Source organism: Delphinus delphis, chromosome 1 (genome assembly GCF_949987515.2).
Source record: "Delphinus delphis chromosome 1, mDelDel1.2, whole genome shotgun sequence".
NCBI classification, from domain to species: Eukaryota; Metazoa; Chordata; class Mammalia; order Artiodactyla; family Delphinidae; genus Delphinus; species Delphinus delphis.
Genome location: NC_082683.1, coordinates 113,217,521 through 113,241,374, shown reverse-complemented (window position 1 = coordinate 113,241,374; position 23,854 = coordinate 113,217,521). Strand labels below are relative to the sequence as shown.

The 23,854-nt window shown below is 43.8% G+C and overlaps 1 protein-coding gene across 2 annotated transcripts; it reads left to right on the top strand.

Moving 5' to 3' along the window:
- The first annotated feature begins 10,556 nt into the window (after positions 1 to 10,556).
- Positions 10,557 to 22,299, top strand: LOC132438175 (ETS translocation variant 3). Of its 2 annotated transcripts, XM_060032136.1 has the most exons (5): positions 10,557 to 11,356; positions 13,309 to 13,367; positions 13,960 to 14,197; positions 15,458 to 15,573; positions 21,114 to 22,299. In XM_060032136.1, the coding sequence occupies exons 2-5, from the start codon at positions 13,322 to 13,324 to the stop codon at positions 22,247 to 22,249; spliced, it is 1,536 nt and encodes a 511-aa protein (XP_059888119.1). In that variant the 5' UTR covers positions 10,557 to 11,356; positions 13,309 to 13,321; the 3' UTR covers positions 22,250 to 22,299. The 2 variants fall into 2 exon arrangements, with proteins under 2 accessions (XP_059888119.1, XP_059888110.1); XM_060032127.1 differs by lacking the exon at positions 10,557 to 11,356 and having other exon boundaries at positions 12,841 to 13,367.
- Positions 22,300 to 23,854: the final 1,555 nt, after the last annotated feature.

Genomic DNA, 23,854 nt, shown 5'->3' with positions numbered 1-23,854 from the left:
CCATTAGAAGGCAAGAGAGGGGAGGAGGAAACTCAGGGACCCCAAATCCTTAAAGATGGGAATGCAAGGAATATTCTCTGTTGAAAAGTTATGGTTAAGGTTTCTGTCTTAATTTATGCCATGGCGTGTGAGTCAGTGGTGAGGAGAAATCTGTACGTGATACCACAGAAAACTGGTTACAGAGAGATAAAACAGAACTAAGCAGGAAGAGAGAAACTGAGGAGTTCAGCTGGCAGCATAATAGCACCAGAGTTACCCCTCGCTTAGCTGGAAGTCAGGCTCTGACAACCCCAATTCTGTGGAATGAGGCCCCAAATCCAGAAGTGAAAAAGGCCTTTAAGCACCCAAATTAGCTATAACACAAAGCTCTCGAACCAAAACCAGATCCTTAGCGCTCCACACAGAGCCTTACTGGGTTACACCGAACAAAGTTTCTAAGAGGCTGACCTCTGGCTTCCCAACCCATGGCCCTGGGAGGACAAGGTAGGTGTGGGTGAAAGACCTTCTGAGAGGGAAGTGTTTTAAGAGCAAAGGGACAGCAAACCATTTAACAGCAAAGGACAACAGGACTCGAAATTAGACGCGGCATTGTGCTGTATGTCACTTCACTTTAGAAAAAGGATTATAATGCCTCATTGTCTGGTGTCTTGATGGTTTATCAAGCCCTTTCACACACATTATCTCATTTCAACTCCGCAGCAAGCCTATGAAGTAGGCGCCAAGGAGAAAAAATTACACAGAGAGGCTTAGTGACTTTTCCATGGTCACACAGATCAGCGAGCGTTGGAGCTGGGAACAAACCCAGGTTTTATGATGTCTAACACAGGCCTTTCTCTCTACACCATGACCCAGCCTTTTCCTCTACATCAGGATGCCTCCTTTTTCATAATGAGGGCTGTGAGTCATTAAGAAAAGGTTAGTTTACACCTAGTAGACTCTGTTGAATGAGACAGGGAAATAAGTAATACATTTTTTAAATTTTTTTATTAAAGATGACACAGATAGACAAAGGTTGGCATTTAGGATAAAGTTCAGCTTTCTCTTCCCAGCTATTGGGTGGGCCAAAAAGTGCCTTCAGTTTTTTAAGTAAAAATAAAAGACACATTTTTCATTTTCACCAAGAACTTTATTGAACAACCTATTCACCCTTTTGTTCCACTACCTTCTGCCATTTTTCAGGCAACTTTATAATTCCATCTTCCCAAAACTTTTTATCTTTTTGAGCAAAGAACTATTCCAGGTGCCTTTTACAGTCTTCCAGGGAACTGAAAATTTTTCCATTAAGAGAATTTTGTAAAGACCGAAATAGATGGAATCCGATGGTGCAATGTCTGGTGAATACAGCGGATGAATCAGAACCTCTCAGACAAGCTGTAACGGTTTTGCCTGGTCATCAAAGAAACATGAGGTCTTGCATTATCCTGATGGAAGATCCTGATGCGTTTTCTGTTGACTAATTCTGGACTCTTTTCGTGTGCCAATTTCAGTTGCTCTAATTGGGAGCAGTACTTGTTGGAACTAATTGTTTGGTTTTCCGGAAGGAGACTCCTTAATAAAGGACTCCCTTCCAGTCCCACCATATACACAACATCACCTTCTTTGGGTGAAGACGAGCCTTTGGTGTGATTGGTGGTGGTTCATTTCGCTTGCCCCGTGATCTCTTCTGTTCCACATTATTGTACAGTATCCACTTTTCATCGCCCATCACAATTTGTTTTAAAAACGGAACATTTTCATTATGTTTCAGTAGAGAATCGCACGAAGAAATATGGTCAGGAAGGTTCATTTCGCTTAAATTATGTGGAACGGGGCTTCCCTGGTGGCGCAGTGGTTGAGAGTCCGCCTGCCGATGGAGGGGACACGGGTTCGTGCCCCGGTCTGGGAGGATCCCACGTGCCGCGGAGCTGCTGCGCCCGTGAGCCATGGCCGCTGAGCCTGCGCGTCCGGAGCCTGGGCTCCGCAACGGGAGAGACCACAACAGTGAGAGGCCCGCGTACCGCGAAAAAAAAAACATTATGTGGAACGCAAACATCAAAGTAATTCACATAACCAAGCGGGTGCAAATGATTTTCAACACTTGATTTGGATATTTTGAGTATGTCGGCTATCTCCCACATGGTATAACGTTGATTGTTCTCAATTAATGTCTCGATTTGGTCGCTATCAACTTCAACTGGTCTACCCGACCGTGGAGCATCGTCCAGCAAGAAACCTCCAGCACAAAACTTCACAAACCACTTTTGACGCGTTCAATCAGTCACAGCACCTTCTCCATACACTGCACAACTTTTTGTGCTTTTCAGTTGTGTGTTTACCTTTCTTGAAATAATAAAGCATAATGTGCCAAAAATGTTACTTTTTTTCTTCCATCTTCAATATTAAAATAGCTACACAAAAATTCACCAATTTTGTTAAGTCTTTTTTTAAATGCACGCTGATATGACAGCTGTCCCATACAAACTAACAAAATTGTTTCGAATGAAGTTAAAGACAATTAAGTCCTACTAGAGCCATCTTACAGGGAAAAAAAAATGAACGAAAGTTTTGGCCCACCCATTACATTATAATTCTAGTCTTTTACCATCTATGCCTAGTTGCCATACAGCACAATGATGGGCAGATCACTCCGTGTCTCCTCAACTTTCAGGCATCAGTTCCTCCTCTTCATCTTGATTCTACCACCTTAGTTCCGTTTTCTCCTCTCTCTTTTGAACTTTCATAAAACTCTCCATTGGGATCCCCACTTCCAGTTATGATCCCTCAAATTTATCCTCCACTTACATCATTTTAACCAAGCCAACAGGAAGAAAGTCACAGCTCTTAGCAGCAATCAAAGACTCACTCCACGATCCAAACCCTGCCAACCTCCACGGGTTAAGTATTGTCCCTCCTGGCTCCACACTTGGATTCCTACAACACCAAAGGCTTCTTGCTACTAAGTTTCTCCCTCATAGCTGGTGGCTTCTCTTTTTATGATCCTCTCTTTCTGAAGTACCCTTTGTCCGGCCATTAACTTGATTAATTTTCTGCACATCTTTAAAGACCCAAGCTTAGTCGTCACCTAGACAACTCTCCTTGTTTTCCCTGCAGTACCCTATCTCCACACCACAATGCCTCTACCCTTGCATGTATTGATCACAATGCTTGTGGTTTTAGGTAACAGAACTCCTACACCTAAAGCAGCTTAAACAATAGGGGCTTATTGTCTCTTTACAAGAAGTCCAGAAGAAGATGGTTCCTGAATTGGCTCAGTGATATCAGGGACTAAGTTAGCGTCTCTGCAATTCTTTTGGACCTTTTGCAAGATTTCTGCAGTGGATCCAAACTCATGACAACATCCAAATTCAGGGAAGATCTATTCGTTTTCTAGGGTTACCATAACAGTATCACTGATGGGAGCGCTTAAACAACAGGACTTTATTTTCTCACAGTTCTGAAGGCTGTAAGTCCAAGATCATGGTGTTGGCCATGTTAGTTTCTTCTGAGGTCTCTCTTCTATCTTAAATGGCCATCTTCTCCCTGTGTCCTCACGTGGTCTTTCATGTGTGTGTCTGTGTGTGTGTGTGTGTGTGTGTATACATGTGTTCAAATTTCTTCTTCTTTATGAGAATACCAGTCGTATTAGATTAGGGTCCACCCAAATGGGCTCATTTTAATGTAATTATCTCTTTAAAGACCCTATCTCCAAATACAGTCACATTCTGAGATACTGGGAGTTAGGACTTCCACACATGAATCTGGCGGGGGGGTGGGGGGGGACACAATTCAGTCCATAACAGAAGGAGATGCAGGTATAGGAGTTCCCCTCTGGGAATATCACTTTTCAAGTGAAGAATCCTTCCCAGTATCCCTCCAGTAGATTTACAGGGTAGGATTTGGTAGCATGTCCTTTTCCTAGTTACAAGGGGAGGCTAGGAAAGCAGTTTCACTTTTATAATGGGAAGAGGGCTCTGCCAGACAGAAAGAAAAGGTTGGGAATTACTGAGTAGATTACCAAAGTGTCTGTTGCACTTTTCCCCCACGTGTGTCATGGCTGTCTGCTTATGTGTCTGTCTCTCCCATTAGGTTCTCAGCTCTTTGAAGCAGAGACCAGTGTTTCAATCGTCTGTGTACTCCTAATGACTAGCACAGCGCCTGGCTCATAGTAGGTGTTCAGCCAATATCTACTGAAGGAATGAACAAATAGAGTTTAATGAACTCGATGAACCTGTTTATGTTATATTTGATTACAACATTAAACTCTGTTCATATATTTGGCTTGCTTTGTCTGTGGTTCACACCTTTAAATATCTGTAGGGAGTATGGCTAATGGAACTGTTATTTCAATCAGAAGAGACCAAGGTCCATGAGCTTTGTTTCCCCAAAGTCTGGCGGGGTGCATGGTATATAGCGACTGATGCATGAATTGTTGTAGAATGAATGCTCGATGGATAAAAAAATTAAAATATTTAAAAATTAGAATATATTTAATGCTTTGAAAAAATATCGTTACGTACTTAAGAAGTTATTATGTTTTCTAGAAAAATGTCTTCCAGAACTGGGCATCCCTTCTGCTCTGTTGGTATTTCTAAAGGTTCTTTATCACCAGGTAGTTATATCACCTATTCTATTCTAACAAAGAATGATCCTGATGAGATTGGCCAATGAGCCCATAATGCTTAGACCAATTTCATCTGAGAAGTAAAGATAGACTAACAAATATAAGACTGAGCTATTTATGTGATGTTTGATTTTGGTTCTGTGGAGTTGCAGGAATCATGTCACAATTCCCCACAAAGCACTGATCCCCAAGTATCTGATCTTCCATGTTCTACAGAATAAGGAAGAGCCAGGCACCTAGCTAATGAATGGCATTAGTTGTGGGGATAAGTGACTGATTTAGTGGCAGTTCCCCAATGTTAGGAAGCCTCTGAGGATTTCCATCTAACTCCAACTTCCCTCTCTGCAACAAGGAGAAGGGACCCAGGCAGCTAAGGTGTGTGGAGCAAGGGAGGCGAAAACTCAAAGTTGCCACAAGTAACCAGGTTCCCAGAGGCAGTGTGTAGTTTGGCACCATGAGACTGTGTAACCGTGAGTTCAGTCTCCTTTCGCCCAATTTCAGACCCAAGGGACCCACATCTCCTTCAAGCAGTTCAAGTAATGAGGTTCAATTTAAACGTTCAGGTTCAATTAGTGTTTCAGGGGCAGTCTTAGGGCAAAATATTTTCCACAAAGGATGTAAGAGAAACTAGCACTGTTCTGGGCCACATTGACATGCAGGGGCAGGAGAGGACTTGGTCTGCAAACAGCATCTGCATAACGTAGAAGCTGGACAAGATGGCACTTGTGTGTGTCTTTGTGCTTCTGCGGTGCCTGTTCTCTGTGCCCCAGGTGCTTTGCTAACAGCCAGGAGAAGAACGTGCGTGCTAGGGTGTTTTCCTTCCAAGTTTTGACTTTTTCTTCTTTCCTTAAAGTATTAGCAGCCCAGATTTTTGCTGCAAAATCAAGACCTGTTATTATAATGATGGTGATTTGTTTTAATTGTGCCAATGAACCTGGTCTTAATGCACTATTGCAAGCACATTAGCCAAGCCTATTACAATAATCTATTGTTGAGAGAAAAATATCCTGGCAGTACATGTATCTAGAAGTTCCGCCTTCTGAATTGATGCCAAAATATGATAGATTCCCAGGTCCTTATGATGTCCAACTACTGTACATGAACTCCCACTCCCCTCTCCCGCCTGCCAACATAATGACTAGCTTCGCTTTGATGTTCTCTGCTTTCCACAGTGGCTTTAACTCTCTGCCAGAGTCTCCTGCACTAAGCACTCTGCTATTTGAAATCCCATTACCTGCAACTCCGCTAACTGGCATCTCGCAGATCAAAGGTATAATAATTGAGGAGACACTGCAGTGACTTCTGAAGCATTTAGAAAATATTTGACTGTGTTTAGAGTAGCTTAACATGGGCGTTTCAGCGTATTCTGCATTTTTTTCACACTTGCTCCAAATTCAATCTATCAATAAATTACACTATAATACATTCTCATAAATTAAGATGATATAGACAGGCTGGAACGAATAACAGACCAAAACCAACCAAATAAAACTGACAAGAATTAATGTAACGTAAAGTCTGGCATTTAGATTTTAAAACTACTTAACAGAAGAGTCCTGGGTTAACAGTTCCCAAAAGAAAGCCATGAGAATTTTGACTATCTACTCAGCAGTGTACTACGGCCTCTGAAAAAGTCAATCCTATCCAAAGCCACCTTTAAAAAAAAGAGGGGGGCAGGGAGAGCAACCAACTCAAGGAGGGAGAATAGTTTTACTCTCTACTTTGCTCAGACCAGGTCTGTGGAGGACTGTGTTTAGTTATTGAAGCCACATTTGGAGAGAAAAGGAACTAAGGTTGTTTTTTTCCAGCAACTACTTAGGGAGGCATAATACCTGTCTTCAAAGAGCTGATGGGCTGTCACATGGAAGAAACATTAAATTTAATCTGTGTAGCCCCAGTGGCCAGAACTAGGAGTCATGGGTAGTTATGTCAGTGGAACACATTTCAGCTCCATATAAGGAAGAACTTTCTATAATTAGGGTGATCTAAACGTTGAACTTGGATGAATCAGGAGGGACAAAAGAAGACTTCTAGGGTATGGTAATTTCTATTCTCTGCCTGGGTTGTAGGTACTTAAGTACTTTGTGTTATTATTGTCTTCAACTGATACACATATATTTTCATATACTCTTTTGTGGCTATTATGTAGTTTACAAAATATTTTAAAAATCTAGGTTGACTAGGTGTTGGGCAAAGCAGTGACCTTTTCATCATCATGAGGGTTCCAGGAGAGGCTGGTAGCACTTAGAGAGAGGATGGGATAGATGACCTCTGACATTCATTCCATCTCTAAGATTCTACACATTCAAAAAATGTGTGCACAATTATTAAAGGAAAGCTTTTAAAAATATTCTTAAGGTGATTGCCTGTTAATTAATAGGATCTGAGGCCTCGCTCCATTTTTCGTGACAACCATTACTGGTGTTTGTTAGACTATGAACCCCAAGTCTATTACAGTGATTATCATTTTTATTAGCCATTATATAATGAGCATTAGATAGACACAGTCTCTGCCCTCTTCAGATGACAAATGATGTGGACAGTCATAAAGAGAATACAGTGAGAGCCAGATATGAACAGTGAATAAATACAAAAGACAGCAAAAAGGTTTATGTGGCAAACAGGTCAAGGCTCAGGGCTTATAAGTGGGGAACAAATACACAAGGGTCTTGGGAAAAAAACATCCTAGATAAGTTAAGACCAGGAAATCTAGGCCTCTGCTCCAATTAACTTCGGCAGGCTTTCTGAAATAAGTGAATAGATTCTAGGAATTCCCTGGTGGTCCAGCGGTTAGACTCCACACTTTCACTGTCTTGGGGACGGGTTCAATCCCTGGTCCGGGAACTAGGACCCCACAGCCAGGCAATGCGGCGTGGCCCGGAAAAAAAGAAAGAAAGAAAGAAAAAGATTCTGGCAATCAAACATTTGGTTAGGGGAAACTTTCTCCTAGGCTGCCAGGAAAAAAACAAAAGCCAAAATAGCTTAAGTGATCATTTCCTCATGTTAATCCTATTCTCCTGTTCTGTTCCTTCGTGATCTCTCACAACCCTCTCCACAGTGCTGATTTGAGATGAGGGAACCAAGACCTAAAAAAGGGAAATGAGAGAAAGGGGTATTTGTGGACTGTGATGGACGTGGAATCGGGGAGAGTCCTTGAGTCCATAAGTCACTGCTAAATAACAGTCAGGCTCTCTGCTCCTCCTGGCTGAGCTGTGACTTTGGGCAAAGTTACTTCTGCTTTGGACTCACTTAACCTTTAATCTGGGGATCCCCACTCATATTACTGACATTAACTCCTCTGGCCTCACAACAACTTTGAGTTAATGGGAAAAATAAACCAAAACACAAAATCTTATGAGCTACTTGAGTCCAATGTGGTAAATGTAAATAATATGTAGTCAAAGTTTATTCACTTATAATCATTTATCTTCACTTTACTGAAGGGGAAACTGAGTCACACAGAGTGGAAATAAGTTGATTTCATATATACCCTTCAGTCTTTGACCTCATCAATGTAAATAGTCTTAATGTTACAATATTTTTCTTTCTGGAAGTTCTTGTCATGATCATTTTATAAATGGGGAAACCAAGGTACAAAGTGATTGAAATGTATTGCCTCAGTGTAGCCTTCATAAAATAGTGCCTAGATGAGAAACTCAAGAAGCCTAATTCTCAAGGCAAAATTCTTTTTCCATTGGATTCCTACCCAAGATTGAAACATTAAATCCACTTGAAGTTTGTGAAATTAGGAGATAAGTAAAGTTTGAGTTCTTGATACCAAGAACAGTAGGGTATGGGGTGGTAGCAAGAGTAATCGGGATCCTTGACCTTCATAAAGGGTTTCATAGTGGACAAGCGCTCCACAGATGCTGTTACACTCTGTCCTCAGCAAGGATATCCTTACAGATGAGGAGGTCAAAACTCAGAGGCTAGTCAGAAAACAGTTTGTTAGCAAAGAGCAGAACTGAGATGGAAACTCAAGTCTTCTGAATCCAAGTTTAGTGAGGACACACTTTGGGGAAAAGAGGCTACCTGATTTTTACTGGGAGACTTGAGTATGAGGGAGCTGGGAAGAAACCAGTCTCAGAAGCACATTCGCAGAAAAGGAAATAATCATCATTAAGCATTTCAAATGATGACACAGAACTGCTCTGGGCACTGTAGGGACCTACTGACTGCAGCTCTAACCTCTGAGGGCCTGCAATCTATGACAAACACACTAAGAAGAACAAATATGTACGTGACATACAATGGTATCTATTACAGTAGATCTACCATAGTGATCTATGACAAGAATAGAGAGGAAAGCATTTATATCACATACATGGCTAGCTAAGTTTGCGATGTGGAGAATATAAGTGCATAAATGAAAATGGGAGAAATAAAGAAAAGCGAGCCAGGGAAGGAACACACACACACACACACACACACACACACCCCAATTCACAAAGGGTTTTTTGGAAGAAAAATAATGTTTAAGAGTTCTTTTTTTTCTCTTTTTTAAGAAGCAGTGGATTAGCTGTGTTATGGCAGGAGCAGACCTAAGAGTGTGAGATTTAAAACAGAAATGTATCCTTAGGCATATGGAACAATTATAAATATGGGTAGGAAGGGGGTAGAAGGCATTCAGTGGACAAAGAGGGCTTTGAGCAAGTGGGAATTCAAGAGAGATTACCTGTCCTGACTCCCAGACTGTATCTGAGCATTTCCACCCCTGTGCTTTCAGAAAGCTCATGCTCTCCACATTTCAGGAACAAGAATTTCCAAGTTGTGAAGCCTGTCTGCAGTGGCTGAAGAAGGCAGCAGTGCCATGGTGAAGGAGAACGTTGCAGAAGTGCAAAGCTCCTGCACTCAAAGAGCTCATGGTATAGTTAAAAATATTGGTAGTGTTACCGAGTCCAAGTTTGTACTGCTCTCAGCACAACAGGGCAATAAATCGAGAGATGAGATGTTGCGGCAAGGAAGAATAACTTTATTTGGAAAGCCAGCAGATGGAGAAGATGGTGGACTAGTGTCCCAAAGAACCATCTTCCCTGAGTTAGAATTCATGCTTCTTTTATACTAAAAGGGGAGGGGGGTAAAGTCCTGCTTCCAGGATGTATTAATTTCTTCCTTCCTGCAGTCATTTCCAGGTGGACCTGGTCAGGAGGTTTCCTGTGAGCTAAAGAAAGGTATTTTAGCTTAACGCTCATTACATGGGAGGCAGAGTTCCCAGAGATAGTCGATTATGTATAATTTAAGGTTATAGGCAACATCCCTTTAGTGATTAACTTGTAGCAAACGCGATAGGATACAAAGGTTAAAGTAATGTATTCTTCCCTATTACAGTGGTCCTCTCTATGAGAGCACTTAAATCTTGCTCATTTTATTCACCTACATAGGATTTTCTCACTAGAAAAGACCTTGTATCACCAATGCTATTATCCTTTCTTTTTAAACAGGAAAGGCAACTTTAGGCCCAGAGGGGACCAACTTACTAGTTAATTTACAGTAACTGGAGAATGGCTAGTGGCAAACCCAAAACTGGAAGCCAACTTTTCTAACAACTAATGGTGATGTTTCATGTTCTTCCTGGCATTCAGGATATAAAGGTATTGTTACAACAGCGGTACAAAAAGAAGTTTACTCCTTTATCCCAAATTGTCCTTCAACTCCATTTCACTTCTGGCACTCTCATTGCTCATTTTAATTTACTTCACCTTTACTGATCCCCACTCCTCCCTTTTTTCTCCTTTTGGAGTGAAACCAGGCCTGGACATCACTCAGGCATATGGGGCTGGGGGTGGAGATAAAGTAGATGTTTGAGATCCTTTACCATTAGTGAACCTTAAAGGAAGAACAAAAAATGCTTTGGATAACATGCTTATAACTGCTTGAGCACAAACAAAAGACGGAAGACAAAGAGAGGAGAGATGTAGTTGAATGACTTAGGGAGAAAACTTGCAAGCTGCTTAGATGTGGACAAATGAAGACTAAATGCAGGGGGTTGGGGGTCAGCGAGGAAACGTCACACTCCCCTAACGGAGCGAGGTGGAGGGTGTAATGCCTAAGCAAGACGCTTCACAGAAAGCCTCGCGGATTCTTTTGTAAGTATCTGAAAAGACTCTTTTCTTAGATGGCAGCGAACGACCTCTGAGGTCTGCGGGTATCTCTTCCCATTGTGAAGGCGCTCCTCTCTGGGAGGTCGCAGGGCCCTTTTACGGAGAAACGGGGGACCCCCTCTCAGCGGTCTGGCGGAAGCTTTATGCCGGCGCTGGGCCCGTTCCCGTGGGTTCTGCGAGGTCCCCTCCCGCGACAGGCGTGACCCCCGGGTCAGCGCGTGGCCCACACCAAGCCGGCGGAAAAGCCCCCAGCAGCCCCGCTGGCCTCTAGAGCCGCTTCCCCGTGCGAGTCCCGCCGAATCCCGCCCTGCCGCCCGCCGCGAGCGTGCCTAACGTGCCCCCGCAACGTGACGCACGCGCCGCGCCGGGGTGGCTGTGCGGGCAGCGCGGCGGGAGGAGCGCGCGCCGAGGGCTGGGTGCGGGCGGAAGTCGGCGTCTGCGGAAAGGAGAAAGGAAAGGGAGACGCGGCTGGGTGCGGCGCGGTGCGGCGCGGCTGCGAGACCGGCAGGAGGGCGCCGCCCCCTCCCCCGCCCTCTCCGCTGAGGATGGAAGTGACGAAAGCAGCCGAGGAGGTCACTTCCTGCTGGGGTGGATGAGGAGGAGCCGGAGACGCCGCGGAGGAGACCGGACCGAAGACGGACCGTGCGGGGGAGAGGTGAGTCCTGGCCTCGCCGCCAGGTTCCTCTGGGCAGAACCCCCGGCTTCGGCGTGGACGGCGTCCCTGCGGTCGGGGCCGCCCGGCGAGCCACGTACCAACCCAGCCGGGCCTCCCCCAATGCGGGGGGCGGGGGAGGGAGGGGGCCCCGCGGCTGAGGGGCGACGGGGATCCAGGCAGTGTTCGTGCGGTGGCTCCGCGGAGCTTCGAGGCCACGGGGCGAGGGAGGCCCGGCCGGGAGGCAGGTAGAAAGGAGGCTCCCGGGGCTGCGGAAGTCGGGACCGGGAGCTGCAACGGGGGATCCGCGGCACCAGACTCTGCAAGCCTCACTCTTTCGGGAATGGTCGCGGTCCGAGGGAGGCGAGGGGCCTGCCGGGCTTTGCAGAGTTGAGATGAGTGATCCTACTTGGACAGAGTGTCCTCGGAATGAATTTGCCTAAGGCATGGAGAGGCGCCTCCGGGCCCCTGGGAGGGAGGCCTTTATGGGTGAAATCGGGGAGTTGGGATGTCGGGAGAGAGCTTCCTGGGCAAGTCATTGTTGCAGCGGGGTTTGGATCGCAGAGTCGTGGTGGGTGAAGGCATTCCGGTGGCAGAATAAAGACCCCGCGATCCGACAGAGCAATCTAGTTGTTAGCGTCCAGGGCAGCTTCCTGGAGCCGTGGGGAAATTAGTGTTTTTCCTCTCTCATTGTCACGGAGATGGAAGCAGCCGGGAGAGGAAACTCCTGCCTCAGCTCTGGGGCCTTGTTATTGTGTATTTTGTGTGTGTGACTCTGTGTCTGTGTTTATGTTTGTTTTTTCCTTCCTTTGGGGTATGTATCTCATCCTCATTCCCTGGTGGTTTCATAGCCCGAAACTTGCTGGTCTTTTTAATGTGTATGGTGAGAAAAAAGAGTCAAAGGATCTAGAGGAATCCTAGGTTAGATGAAATTTCAAGATTAGGAATTTGTACCCACCCCACCCTAGGGTCACTAAGGCACCTACATTGCCTCCAGACTCCTGCTAATGTTGGTACTGAGGGCCTGTCATTCACCCTGGGGAACTGCCTGGCTGAGGGTAGATCTGCCTTCTGCCCGCATATCCCTCTGGCAGTTTTACCCTTCCCTCCTTTTTGTTAAAGGATTGACTGATACAGGCTGCTTGCTGCTGGGAACAGGAAATTTATTAAGGAACTGTAAATCTGAGTGGAATGAATTCAAATCACAGCCAGACTCCCTCCACTTGTTGAACAGAAGGTTCCCAGAAATGCTTGCTTTTTTTTTCTTCCTGTTAAAGGGAGAAAATGTAAAATGTTTTCTCAAAGAAAAATTGGGGGAGTGTGTGCGTGTGTTTGTATAGAGTAACTGTACATATGGTGTGTTTACTTAATGTATCCCAGGGTGTTGTTTCAAGGAGGAAGGGGCAGTTTCTGACTGGGAGAAGTTTTCCTTCTCCCATCTCACATAATTCAGGAAAGTAAATCAAAATCAGATGTTCATTCTTGAGTGGCAATCAGATGGCTTTGGATTTTTTTTTTTTAACTCTTCTTTAAACTGGTACATCTGGGTGAACTCAGACTTGTGTATCTTGGCATCTGGGCCTGTCTAGTAATAGAAGACAAACTGTTTGACTTGTTTTGGCTGCGTTTTTGGACTCATTTCACCATACCCTTTCTTTTTTACATTTGAAGGACTGGTCAGGGGGAAGAAAGCAAATATTAAAAACAGTGTTTACAATTTGTGGCTTAAAGGCAGGTGGGAGATAATTATGGCCTTTGAAGCTGATGACTTGAGCACCATCATTTGATGACTTGGGGATTAGCAGTTTGGAGGTGACATGTTTGGAAGAAAGTGGGTTACATAAGGAGGGAAAGACAGGGAAAAAGAAGTTTGGGGAAAGGCTGTGCCAGAAAACATTGGGAGGAAAATAAATAAATAGCACCTTAAAGTAATTGATGTGGCTTGTATCTCTCAGCAGGAGGGTGAAAATGAAAGCAGGCTGTAGCATCGTGGAAAAGCCAGAAGGAGGTGGAGGTGAGCAGAAGTTAATCATCTTCTGACATACCTGGAATGTCCCTCAGCGGTTCCTTTTCTCTCCACTTGGGTTTGGTTCACAAATGCCAGACCATGGCTGCCAGCCTCTTGACAGGGTAGATACTGCTAGGACAGTTGTAGGCTTGTTTCCTGTGGATGAATGTTAACATGTCTGGTCACCACACCCTTATCCCGAGCTTTAGCGTCTCTTTCCTGTTAGAGACACAATTCCAACCTTGAGGGTAAGGTTGTATTTTCCTAAAACATTATCTTTCCTTTTTGTTCCCTTTGGAACTTTCAAGTCCTTACAGAAAGTAGGCATGAGATTTAGTAAGATCTGAAAGGGTAAGAGATTAGACACCTGGGTGCTGCTGCCCAGCTCTTATCAGATTTAGTGATTGCCACAAGTAAAGGTAACTTCTCTCTGCTTTCCTCTCGGCTATTGTGGTTAGCCCCAGCTGACCGAAAGTGTGTTTGTGGCATGTTTGCACAGCACTCTAGAGATTCTGAGCATTGGAATGTGAGGTTGGGGATACAGGTATGTATGTTCCTAGCTCCTGACTACCTTGATCTTGCCCTTTTCATATTAAAGGGTATCAGTTTCCTGATTGGGCCTATAAAACAGAGTCGTCCCCGGGCTCCCGGCAGATCCAGCTATGGCACTTCATCCTGGAGCTGCTGCAGAAGGAGGAGTTCCGCCATGTCATCGCCTGGCAGCAGGGAGAGTACGGGGAGTTTGTCATCAAGGATCCAGACGAGGTGGCCCGCCTCTGGGGCCGCAGGAAGTGCAAACCACAGATGAATTATGACAAGCTGAGCCGGGCCCTGAGGTGAGGGAAAGGATTCCCAAATCCATTGTGTTAACAGATTGGAAGGAGACTTAAGTAGTTTGGTGAATGTTAGATAAAAAAGGTATCAGGGGATAAGAGACTACACTAGTGAATAGGTGTAGCTTTTTTTTTTTTTAGGTGTAGCTTTAAAGTGGGAGTGGGAGCTATTGAATCTGGGTAGCACAGGCACAGGAGGAGAAAAGGCATATCTTTGGTTATATGTAGGAGGGAATTCCAACGTGGCTGGCACTGGATCCTGACAGCCAATTCTGCTCTGTAGTGGGCGAGAATGTGTGGTGAAACCTGGATTGGAGCTCATTTATAATCCAAAAGATTAATTTACACTTCCCTGTTAGAAATCTCTTAGAATTTCTCTTTTTTAGGCTCTCCTGGAAGAAACTAGAAAAAGAGTGAAGCAAGCACACAAGAGAGCACTCACTGCATGGTAGTGCCCTAGCTATTCAGGAACCAGTCAGTGAGCTCAGTGAGTTGTCAGTTCATAGGTTGCTCCAGCGTGTCTAAAGATTGGTCACTATAAGTTTTTGCAGGTTTTCTTTTCCCCTTGTCAGTCTTTACATTTCATAACCCTTTAGCCCTCCAGGAGCCAGTTTATAACCTATGCCACTGAATAGATTCAAGCCTCAAGATTCTACGTACATTGAAATCCCCTTGCCTTCCTTCACTGTTAGTGACCCTGAATGTAAAATCTGGGCAGCAGCATCGCTGGAGCCTCTCACTTCCTTTTGAAAGTGAAGTAGGCCAGGCTGACTGCTGTTTTCCAGATCAGGGTGTACCATTGTTTGACCTGCCACCATAAAACAGTTCTACATTCCTTTGTCTATGCCTTGAGCTTAGGCCTCCAGACTAACCACATCAGGTCTCCCAGGAGATTTGTCTGCCCCCACCTGGGCAAGGCAGAAAGGAGAAACAAGGCAGTGACATACAGTGGAACAGGAAGGAAATGGACTAAAGAATTGAAACCATAGAGAGAGAGAGAAGAAAGTGGTTGGGGCTAGGATAGGTGTTCAGGATCTCAAAGTGAGATTGTCTTTGTAAAGGACTAGAATTTAGTTGAAAATTGAATGGGAAAAGTATGCTCTTAGGTCTCCCAGCTCTAACCTAAGGGCAAGGCTGCAAAAGAATGATAGTGATGTTTGCAAGTAATACTCAGCAAGAATTGTTGATCTTAGTGGTTACCTAAGTATATCGAAAACTGTCAGTAGCTAGAAGATAAATTGACGTGCATTCCTGTTTTTACAGATACTATTACAACAAGAGGATCCTTCATAAAACAAAAGGGAAAAGGTTTACTTATAAATTTAACTTCAACAAGCTGGTGATGCCCAACTACCCATTCATCAACATACGGTCAAGTGGTAAGATGCAAACCTCTCTTGGTGGGGAATAAATTTTGAGTTGAAAAGGAATTTTAAAAACCCAGGTCTAGTATGTGATCATGTAAGTCCCAGTATATAATGCTGTAATACCCTGCCTAGTTGGTTGCTTCTCTCAGAAGCTTTCTTCTGGACCCTCAGAAACCGAAATCTAGGATATAGGTACATTATGAAGGGAAAACACACCGATGGTTTCTTGTTATCTGCTCAGTGTGACTGGGAAAAGGAAAGGTGATCCCAGCAGGGGTTCAGGATTCCAGAAGCATATGTTGATTTAGGAAGTTGATGGGACTTTTAGAGACATGTGTTTATAGAGTCAAATATGAACCTAAATTTCTGGAGGAGGATTCAGTTTGAGACACACATGTTTGAGTTATCCTTGAATGGACAGTTGTAGAAATGATCAGAAAGAGAGAGACCTTCAGTGTAAAAAAAAAAAAAAAACAACAAACAACCCAGGTCTAGGATTTGTCACATTTAAGGGGTATTTAGAAACACCAAAGTAATATGATCCCCTGGATTTCCTCTGCGTTCTTGCTCAAGTTTTCCCATCCATCTCACAGGAAGTGATAGACTCTGCAGCATCAAGATAGATTTGGTTTATTTGGTTCCTTTTTCTGCATATTATTTGTCATCTCCTAGATATTATTGCATTGTCCTCTTTAGGAATGGTGTTCCATAGGTTTGTGTTGATCTTTAAGTTCAGGACTCAGAGTTTTAACACCCTGCCCAGTGGCTCTTTCATAGACAAGAACTAGCTTCTACAAACACTTCCGATTTTCTATGAAACAACCAAGCTCACCCTTATCAAGTGAATATCATCAAAACCACAGCATCCTTGATCACAGAAAGGAGGTTCATATGTTTGCAGTGAAAAGCAGTGTCTTTGATCTGCACCAACAACGCCTCAGAGAACAGGACTCTGGGGTTACTTGACCTTCTCTCCTCTGAAGTGCTGCAAGGCTTCCCCTCTAGGCTCTCCACAGGACAGGTTTCCATGACAGCTTCTCACAGAGGTTTTGGGTCTGCCTCTCAGGGATGCAGAAAGCAGTCTCTGATAAGGATGTTTGTTTGTTCGTTTGTTTGTTTTAAGATGCAAATCAGACCCCTGCCTAAGAAAATAGATTGTGTTTAACTAGTTTCTGAGCAGTCCATTAATGCTCTGTCTTTGTGGCATTGTACAAGGCCAAGAAATCTGATTGTGATTCTGTAGTATTACAACTTCTCAGAGAAAAGTTGGAAGAAACCTGAAAAATTAGAGCAGGGGTGTGGCTGAGAGAATATAATGCTGAGATCCGTGGCAGATATGTAATTACTACACACAACAAGTTAGGGCAGTTTTAGCTTGATGCTGCTATCATTACAGTTCCATCTCTTCTGTAACCACTCCCTTCTGTCCCTGGGGCATGCATTTAAAAAAAAAATAAAAGTGGTATTGGAATGCATCTCTCTAATTACAACCTGTTTTCTTTCCTTGTGCCTGAGGGAGAGGCGTTAGGAAATCAAACCTGTTCTAACCACTGGAATCTTGTTTCCTCTATTTTTCACCCTTACCCCCCTCCTGTGTACCTAGAGGAATTTTGACTCTAGCTGGGTATACCAGAGTGTGTGAGTCTTGTTCTTCTGTCTTTGACCCATTTCTTTTCTATTGAAAACCCACAAGTCCAGCCACTTGGACAACCTGGAATGGGGCATTCATCAGCCCTTGGGAGTAATATGCTTTTCCAGGGAAAGGAAATCTGGACCCTCACTATATGAAGACTCTGGTCTAGAAACCTAACAGTAGTGGCCTAGCACCGCCTATCGTGCCTGAAGGTAGTTGAACCAACATTGATCCTTAACTAAGCTCAAGATCCTAATCAAAAAGTCATGGGGAAAGCAAAACTTTTAGGGATACTACTTCGTTTTTACATCCTGGTTACAGATAACCCCAAAGAACTAGAGTCATTAGTTCATAGAGAACTTTTACCCAGATAGACCAGATGTTTCAGGTTAACTTTGTTTTATGATGACAAAGGAATGTAACATTTATTGAACATCTACTTAATGGAGGTACTTTTGCCTAGTGTTTTTGTGAATTAACTCATGCAACTCTCCTAGCCAAATAAAGTATACATCTCAGTACCCTCATTTTACAAATGATAAAATTAAGGATGACAGGGCTTCCCTGGTGGCGCAGTGGTTGAGAGTCCGCCTGCCGATGCAGGGGACACGGGTTCACGGGTTCGTGCCCCCGTCCGGGAAGATCCCACATGCCGCGGAGCGGCTGGGTCCGTGAGCCATGGCTGCTGAGCCTGTGCTCCGCAACGGGAGGGGCCACAACAGTGAGAGGCCTGCGTGCCACCAAAAAAAAAAAAATTAAGGATGACAGCAAAGTCAAAGATTGATCAGAGTGGCTTGAATACAGTTATCTGTTGGACACTTTCTCAGGAAACAATTCTTGAGAGATTGAGCTATTGAAATAGATCATACATTCCTTCTCTGGTTTTCGATTCATTCATTTGTTCAACAGATAATGTGTTAAGCCCTAAAGAAAAAGAAAAAGATTATGGGGGAGTTCTTTCCCTCAAGGAACTTAAAATTTAGCAGGAGAGATAAGATATATGAGGTTTAACACAATTCGGAATACAATGTGGAATGTGATAAATGCTCGAAGAAGCAGAGCTATGTGGATTAAGATCCTGGAGGCTAGAGAGATATTGTCTAGATGGTGGGTTGATACAGTTGGGCTATTTTGAACTGTGTGTTTTTAAAAATAGAAGCAATACATTTAAATTTTTTTATTATTTTTTAATATTTAATGTTTAAATGTATTTTTAATATTTACATTAAAATGTATTTTTTAAATGTACTTACATAGGAAACCTTGGAAAGATACAGAAGATACTAGTAAAAATGCTGCCTGTCAGGGTGTGGGGAGAGAGCAGACCAGTTCAAGGATGGACTTGAGACCTCACTTCACCCCACCCCAGTTTTTTTATCTTTATTTTAGGAAACTTTAAAGCTACAGAAAAATTGAGGAAAAAATTGAACATCGAACACCCATATATCCTCTATCTAGATTCACTAATCAATAGATAAACATTTGCTTTATATTTCCATATACTTTTTCAATCTTCTGAGATTAAGTTGCAGATGTGACACTTCATCCCTGTGTACTTCAGTATGTATCTCCCAAGTACAAGGACATTCTCCTTCTACTCACAATAACATTACCATACCCAGGAAGTTTTAACATGCTCTAATACTATTATCTAATATATGGTCCATATTTAAATGATACATGCCTTTTAAAGTTTTGCTTTTTTAATCATGATTATTGTCTAATAAAAATTATTTATTTTAACAAACACATGCAGTTTGCTATGCGCTGGTACCAGTTTAAGGACTTTACAAATATTAACTCTTGTAGTTTTCATAGCATGAGGATTAGTCCTGTTATTATCCATTTTACAGGTAATGAAACTGAGGCACGGAAAAGTAAGTAAGTTACCTAGAGTAACACAGCTATTAAGTGGTAGGGCCGGGGTTTGAACTTAGACAAGGGCCTTATTCCATTTTGCTAAAGGGGTTCAAAAACCAGTTGGTTACCTACTACTACTACTCTGATTTCATAGTGGCTCCACGAAGGTTGTCTTCTTCAAAGCAGTGTTATTCATACTTCTTTTAGCAGCAAACTTAGTTTTCAGACAAAGTCTTAGATTTGTTATCTCAACATACTGATACAACATATAAAAATAGGGCTGCTGCAGTTACTCAGAGGTGAGGGATCCAGAATGCCACCTCCAAATTGCCTTCCTTCACTCCCTCTAAATGCATTTGGAAAATGCTATGTATTCTGTCTCCTTTTTGCAGATTTACAGTGTACCTTAGCCTGTGTAGGGACTGAGATAGCCTCCAGTTTAGAAAAAACAAAGCAAAGAACTAAATTGTTTAGGAGATGAGACCTTCTCTACCACCTCCCTTCCCCCACACACATTATACTTATTCAGTCCTTCAGAACACATAGAAGTGTTTTTTTGCTTTTGAAAGATGTGCTCTTAATACAAAATAAAGATCCAGGAGAATCAAAAAAGAATAGAATTTTAGCCATTGTAATAAGCTAGTAGAAGTGATACTTTGGAGACCCTCTTGACTCCACTCAAATTATATTCAAGGTCATCCATCTGTTTTTCCTAATTGTGCAATTAAATCAGTGGTTTTAGAAAAAAGACCTGCAGACCAGTTTTCTGTGGAACATCATTTTGAAATGCTGCTCTGGCACAGTCTTACTCAGGCACATGTGCCAAGAAAGCTACAGTCTTGCACATACCTACCGACTCCAGAGTCCTATCTGAGGATGACTCAATTATAACGAGAATAGAAGACTGCAAGCAATTCCTACCCACATCGTATCTCGTGCACCTTTTTTGTTTCTTCTCCTGGATCACCACACTTCACTTATTTGGGTTTTTCTTATTTTTTCTTCTCCTTTATCCTTCCCTCAGAGTAAAAATAGCCCTCCTGACATCATCAGTGATAGAAGCCACTGATGCCTCCCAGGCGCCCAAAGGGTCCCTGAGGCCTCATACCTCTCTTATGCTCTGATTGTCAGGAGGACCTTTTGGGGGAGTTAACTTGTGAGGCTCTGAAGTTGACATGTGTAGCACAGTGTTGGTTTCGGCCTAGAGCTTCAGTTTTTACTCTGTGATTTTGGGAGAAGTGGTAGGTACTCGACTTTCTCGCAGCGTCCTCAGTGCTTGAAAGCAGGATGGTAGTGGAGATCATTATACAGTATATGTAGAATAGAAAATAGATTGGAGAGATTTAAAAATTTTTGAATCTCTACAAAGTAGTGATTGTATATCAGAAATGATAAAAGGTACACCATGAGAACCTACCTTAACAAACATAGCTTCTTTTTGTGATCTGTTTTTGTTCTTAAAATGTGGTCTTGTTTGTGTTCATATATGTGAGGGGCAGGGTCTTCAGCCTTTTAATGCATTGTTTACATACATATCGTTCCCAGTTTCATTCATTGCTTTTGGTTTGCTTGCTTACTTTATAGGTATGGCCAAAGTTATGAAAATAAGAAAAGATGATTTGCAAAGCTGAGAGTTAAAGCAGGTGACATATATACAGTATTTAGAGTTGCAGAGGAGAAGGCTGTAATACCCATTCATTCATTCAACTGGTAGTTATTAAGCACCCACTCATTATTAAGCCCTGAACTGCTGGAAATCTACTTGCAAATAATAGGAGGTCCCTGCCTTCATGGGATTTATGTTTTAGAATACAGATAGACACGTAAATGATATTTTGGATAGTAATGAGTACTGTGAAGACAGTAAGACTCTAGAGAAAGGTGGCGACTAAACTGAGTATAGGAAGCTGAGGAGACAGGCAGCTGAGGGATTCAGTCCAGCCGGAATGTTTATTTTCTGTTGCTCTTCAACATCTTGTACTTGTTTAGCATAAGTAAAATTGCTGATAATGAATGACCGGACCTCCAGAGTGGCCTTTTGTCTTTTCCTCCCTCACAGGTGTGGTTCCCCAGAGTGCGCCACCAGTGCCAACAGCCTCTTCCCGCTTCCACTTCCCACCTCTGGACACCCATTCTCCAACCAGTGATGTGCAGCCAGGGCGGTTCTCTGCTAGCTCCCTAACTGCTTCTGGCCAGGAGTCAAGCACTGGCACTGATAGAAAGGTGGAGCTTTCGGAGCTGGAGGATGGCTCGGCCGCTGACTGGCGCCGGGGTGTGGATCTCATGTCCTCCCGAAATGCTGTCGGCGGAGGGATTGGCCATCAGAAGCGCAAACCTGACATCATGCTTCCCCTGTTCTCTAGGCCAGGGATGTACCCTGACCCCCATAGTCCCTTCGCCATCTCTCCCATCCCCAGCCGTGGAGGCGTCCTGAATGTCCCCATTTCACCAGCCCTCTCCCTGACTCCCACCATCTTCTCCTATAGCCCGTCGCCAGGCCTGAGCCCCTTCACCAGCAGCAGTTGCTTCTCCTTCAACCCTGAGGAAATGAAACACTACCTTCATTCTCAAGCCTGTTCTGTGTTCAACTACCATCTGAGTCCGCGGACATTTCCTCGTTACCCAGGGCTCATGGTTCCACCGCTGCAGTGCCAGATGCATCCTGAGGAGTCAACCCAGTTTTCCATCAAGCTGCAGCCCCCACCTGTCGGGCGGAAGAACCGGGAGAGGGTGGAGAGCAGCGAGGAGGCAGCGCCTGTCACTGTTCCCACGCTGGCTCCTGTCCCCCCGAGAATTAAGGTGGAACCAGCCTCTGAGAAGGATCCTGAGAGTCTCAGGCAGTCGGCACGAGAAAAGGAGGAGCGCTGTCAAGAAGAGGGCAGTGTGCCAAGCAGGACCACAGAAGAGGAAAAAGGCACCATCTTTGCCCGCCCGGCTGCACCGCCTGTCTGGCCCTCTGTACCCGTTAGCACCCCAAGTGAAGAACCCCTAGAGGTGACTGAAGACAGTGAGGACAGGCCTGGCAAAGAGCCCGGTGCACCTGAGAAGAAAGAAGATGCCCTGATGCCCCCCAAGCTTCGGTTGAAGCGGCGCTGGAATGATGACCCCGAAGCCCGGGAGCTGAGTAAGAATGGCAAGTTCCTCTGGAATGGGTCAGGACCCCGGGGCTTGGCAACGGCTGCTGCTGACGCTTAGAACTGGAAGCTGATTGGGAGCTGTTTATACTATAATCAAACACATACATGTATTTATGTAGCAAGATTTCAGGGTGGGGGGGTGGGAGGGAATTAGGCTGGTTTGATCCTTCTAGGGGCATAGACTTGTATTTTTACGTTTGGGGGATAGGATGGGGGTATCTTCTGTTGTAAATTAGATGAGATGTGAACACACTTTTTTTCCTGGTGAGTAGGACATGGGAAGGGTATTGAACTGAAAGAAGAAAGAGCCTCTGTTTCCTGTTGAGGCTTACACTTTCTGACAAACTCCCAGAGGGCCAAGATACTGTTTGGTCCCATGATAGTTCAGGTTCCAGACTTGTTTCTTTTCTATTGTATTTATATGTGGAAAGCCATTAATGAATTTATTTTGCTCTGAGACATACACATAAAAGGGAAAGGGGCGTGGTTGGGAGGTTGAGCAGTGAGAGACCATTAATACTAAGTATTTTGCCTGAAATGTTTCTTTATAATTATTTCAGGGGAGGAATAAGAATCTCAGTCTTATGGGGGCAGGAGGATGTTCAGGTGTTGCTCTTTTTCTTTTTCCCTTTGTTGTTGTTGTTTGGCTTCTTTTTTTTTTTTTTCCTTTTTATAAAATGTTTTCAGGAAACGTGAAATGTACTGCCAGTTAGAGCGGGGCTGGCAAGGCACAGGCGCTGAGCCTTCAGCTTCCTTGTTGAGACAGGAAGCCCTGCTGTGAATTTCTTGGACATTTCACCTACTTCACCTATTAAGAAGCCATGAGGAGTTATAAACTCTTGTTCAGGGAAGAAAGAAGAGGGCAGGAGGATGTAACCCAATGCCTTTAAAAACAAAAACACAAAAATGCTCTTTTTTTTTTTTTCCATCGTGGGTTTGGGGAGCCAAACCAACGTGTGACTGAGCGAGTTGACTGAGAGACGTGACAGAGTTGAAGATGTCTTTCTGCAGTGTCTGGTTCTCTTATCGTCTTCTTAAGTCAAAGCCTTAACAATGAACATACTTCAACATGATACGGGTCTGTCAACGTAAACCTGTAAAAGGGCATAGACATCTTTTCGGATAATCCAGGAGTGTTGGAAGATGGTTAAATTTTAAGCTGGTATTTAATCATCCCCACTTGATGTATTGGGATAGGTAGCAAAAAGGCAGGATTGTGGGAGTTAAGGGCAGATGAAACCTGGAAACACAGAAGGTAGCTGGGGGTACAAGTGGATGTTTAGGAAGCTGAAAGAAGCGGTAGACGGGAGACACAGAAGGGAGACAGATGCCAAGAGGCCTGGTGTAAGTGAAGCGGTGGGTGTCTGTCCTGTTGTGGTGTTGCCGTTCTTGCCATACCCATTCCCCTAGATTGTACTAATTCTCATGATCAATTGACTGTCCTGCATGAGACCCCAGGAATTGTTTCTTCATGGGAAATTCCCTTCCAGCAACTTCAAAGGAATGGGAAAGTATTGATCTTACATGAATCGAAAGGAGCCTGGATTAGGGGCAGAGAGAAAGAAGCCACAGCCAACTGTGTGTGTGTGTGTGTGTGTGTGTCTGTGTGTGTGTGTGCGCACATGCACATGTAAGTACACAGTAGTATACAGAAATACCGAAC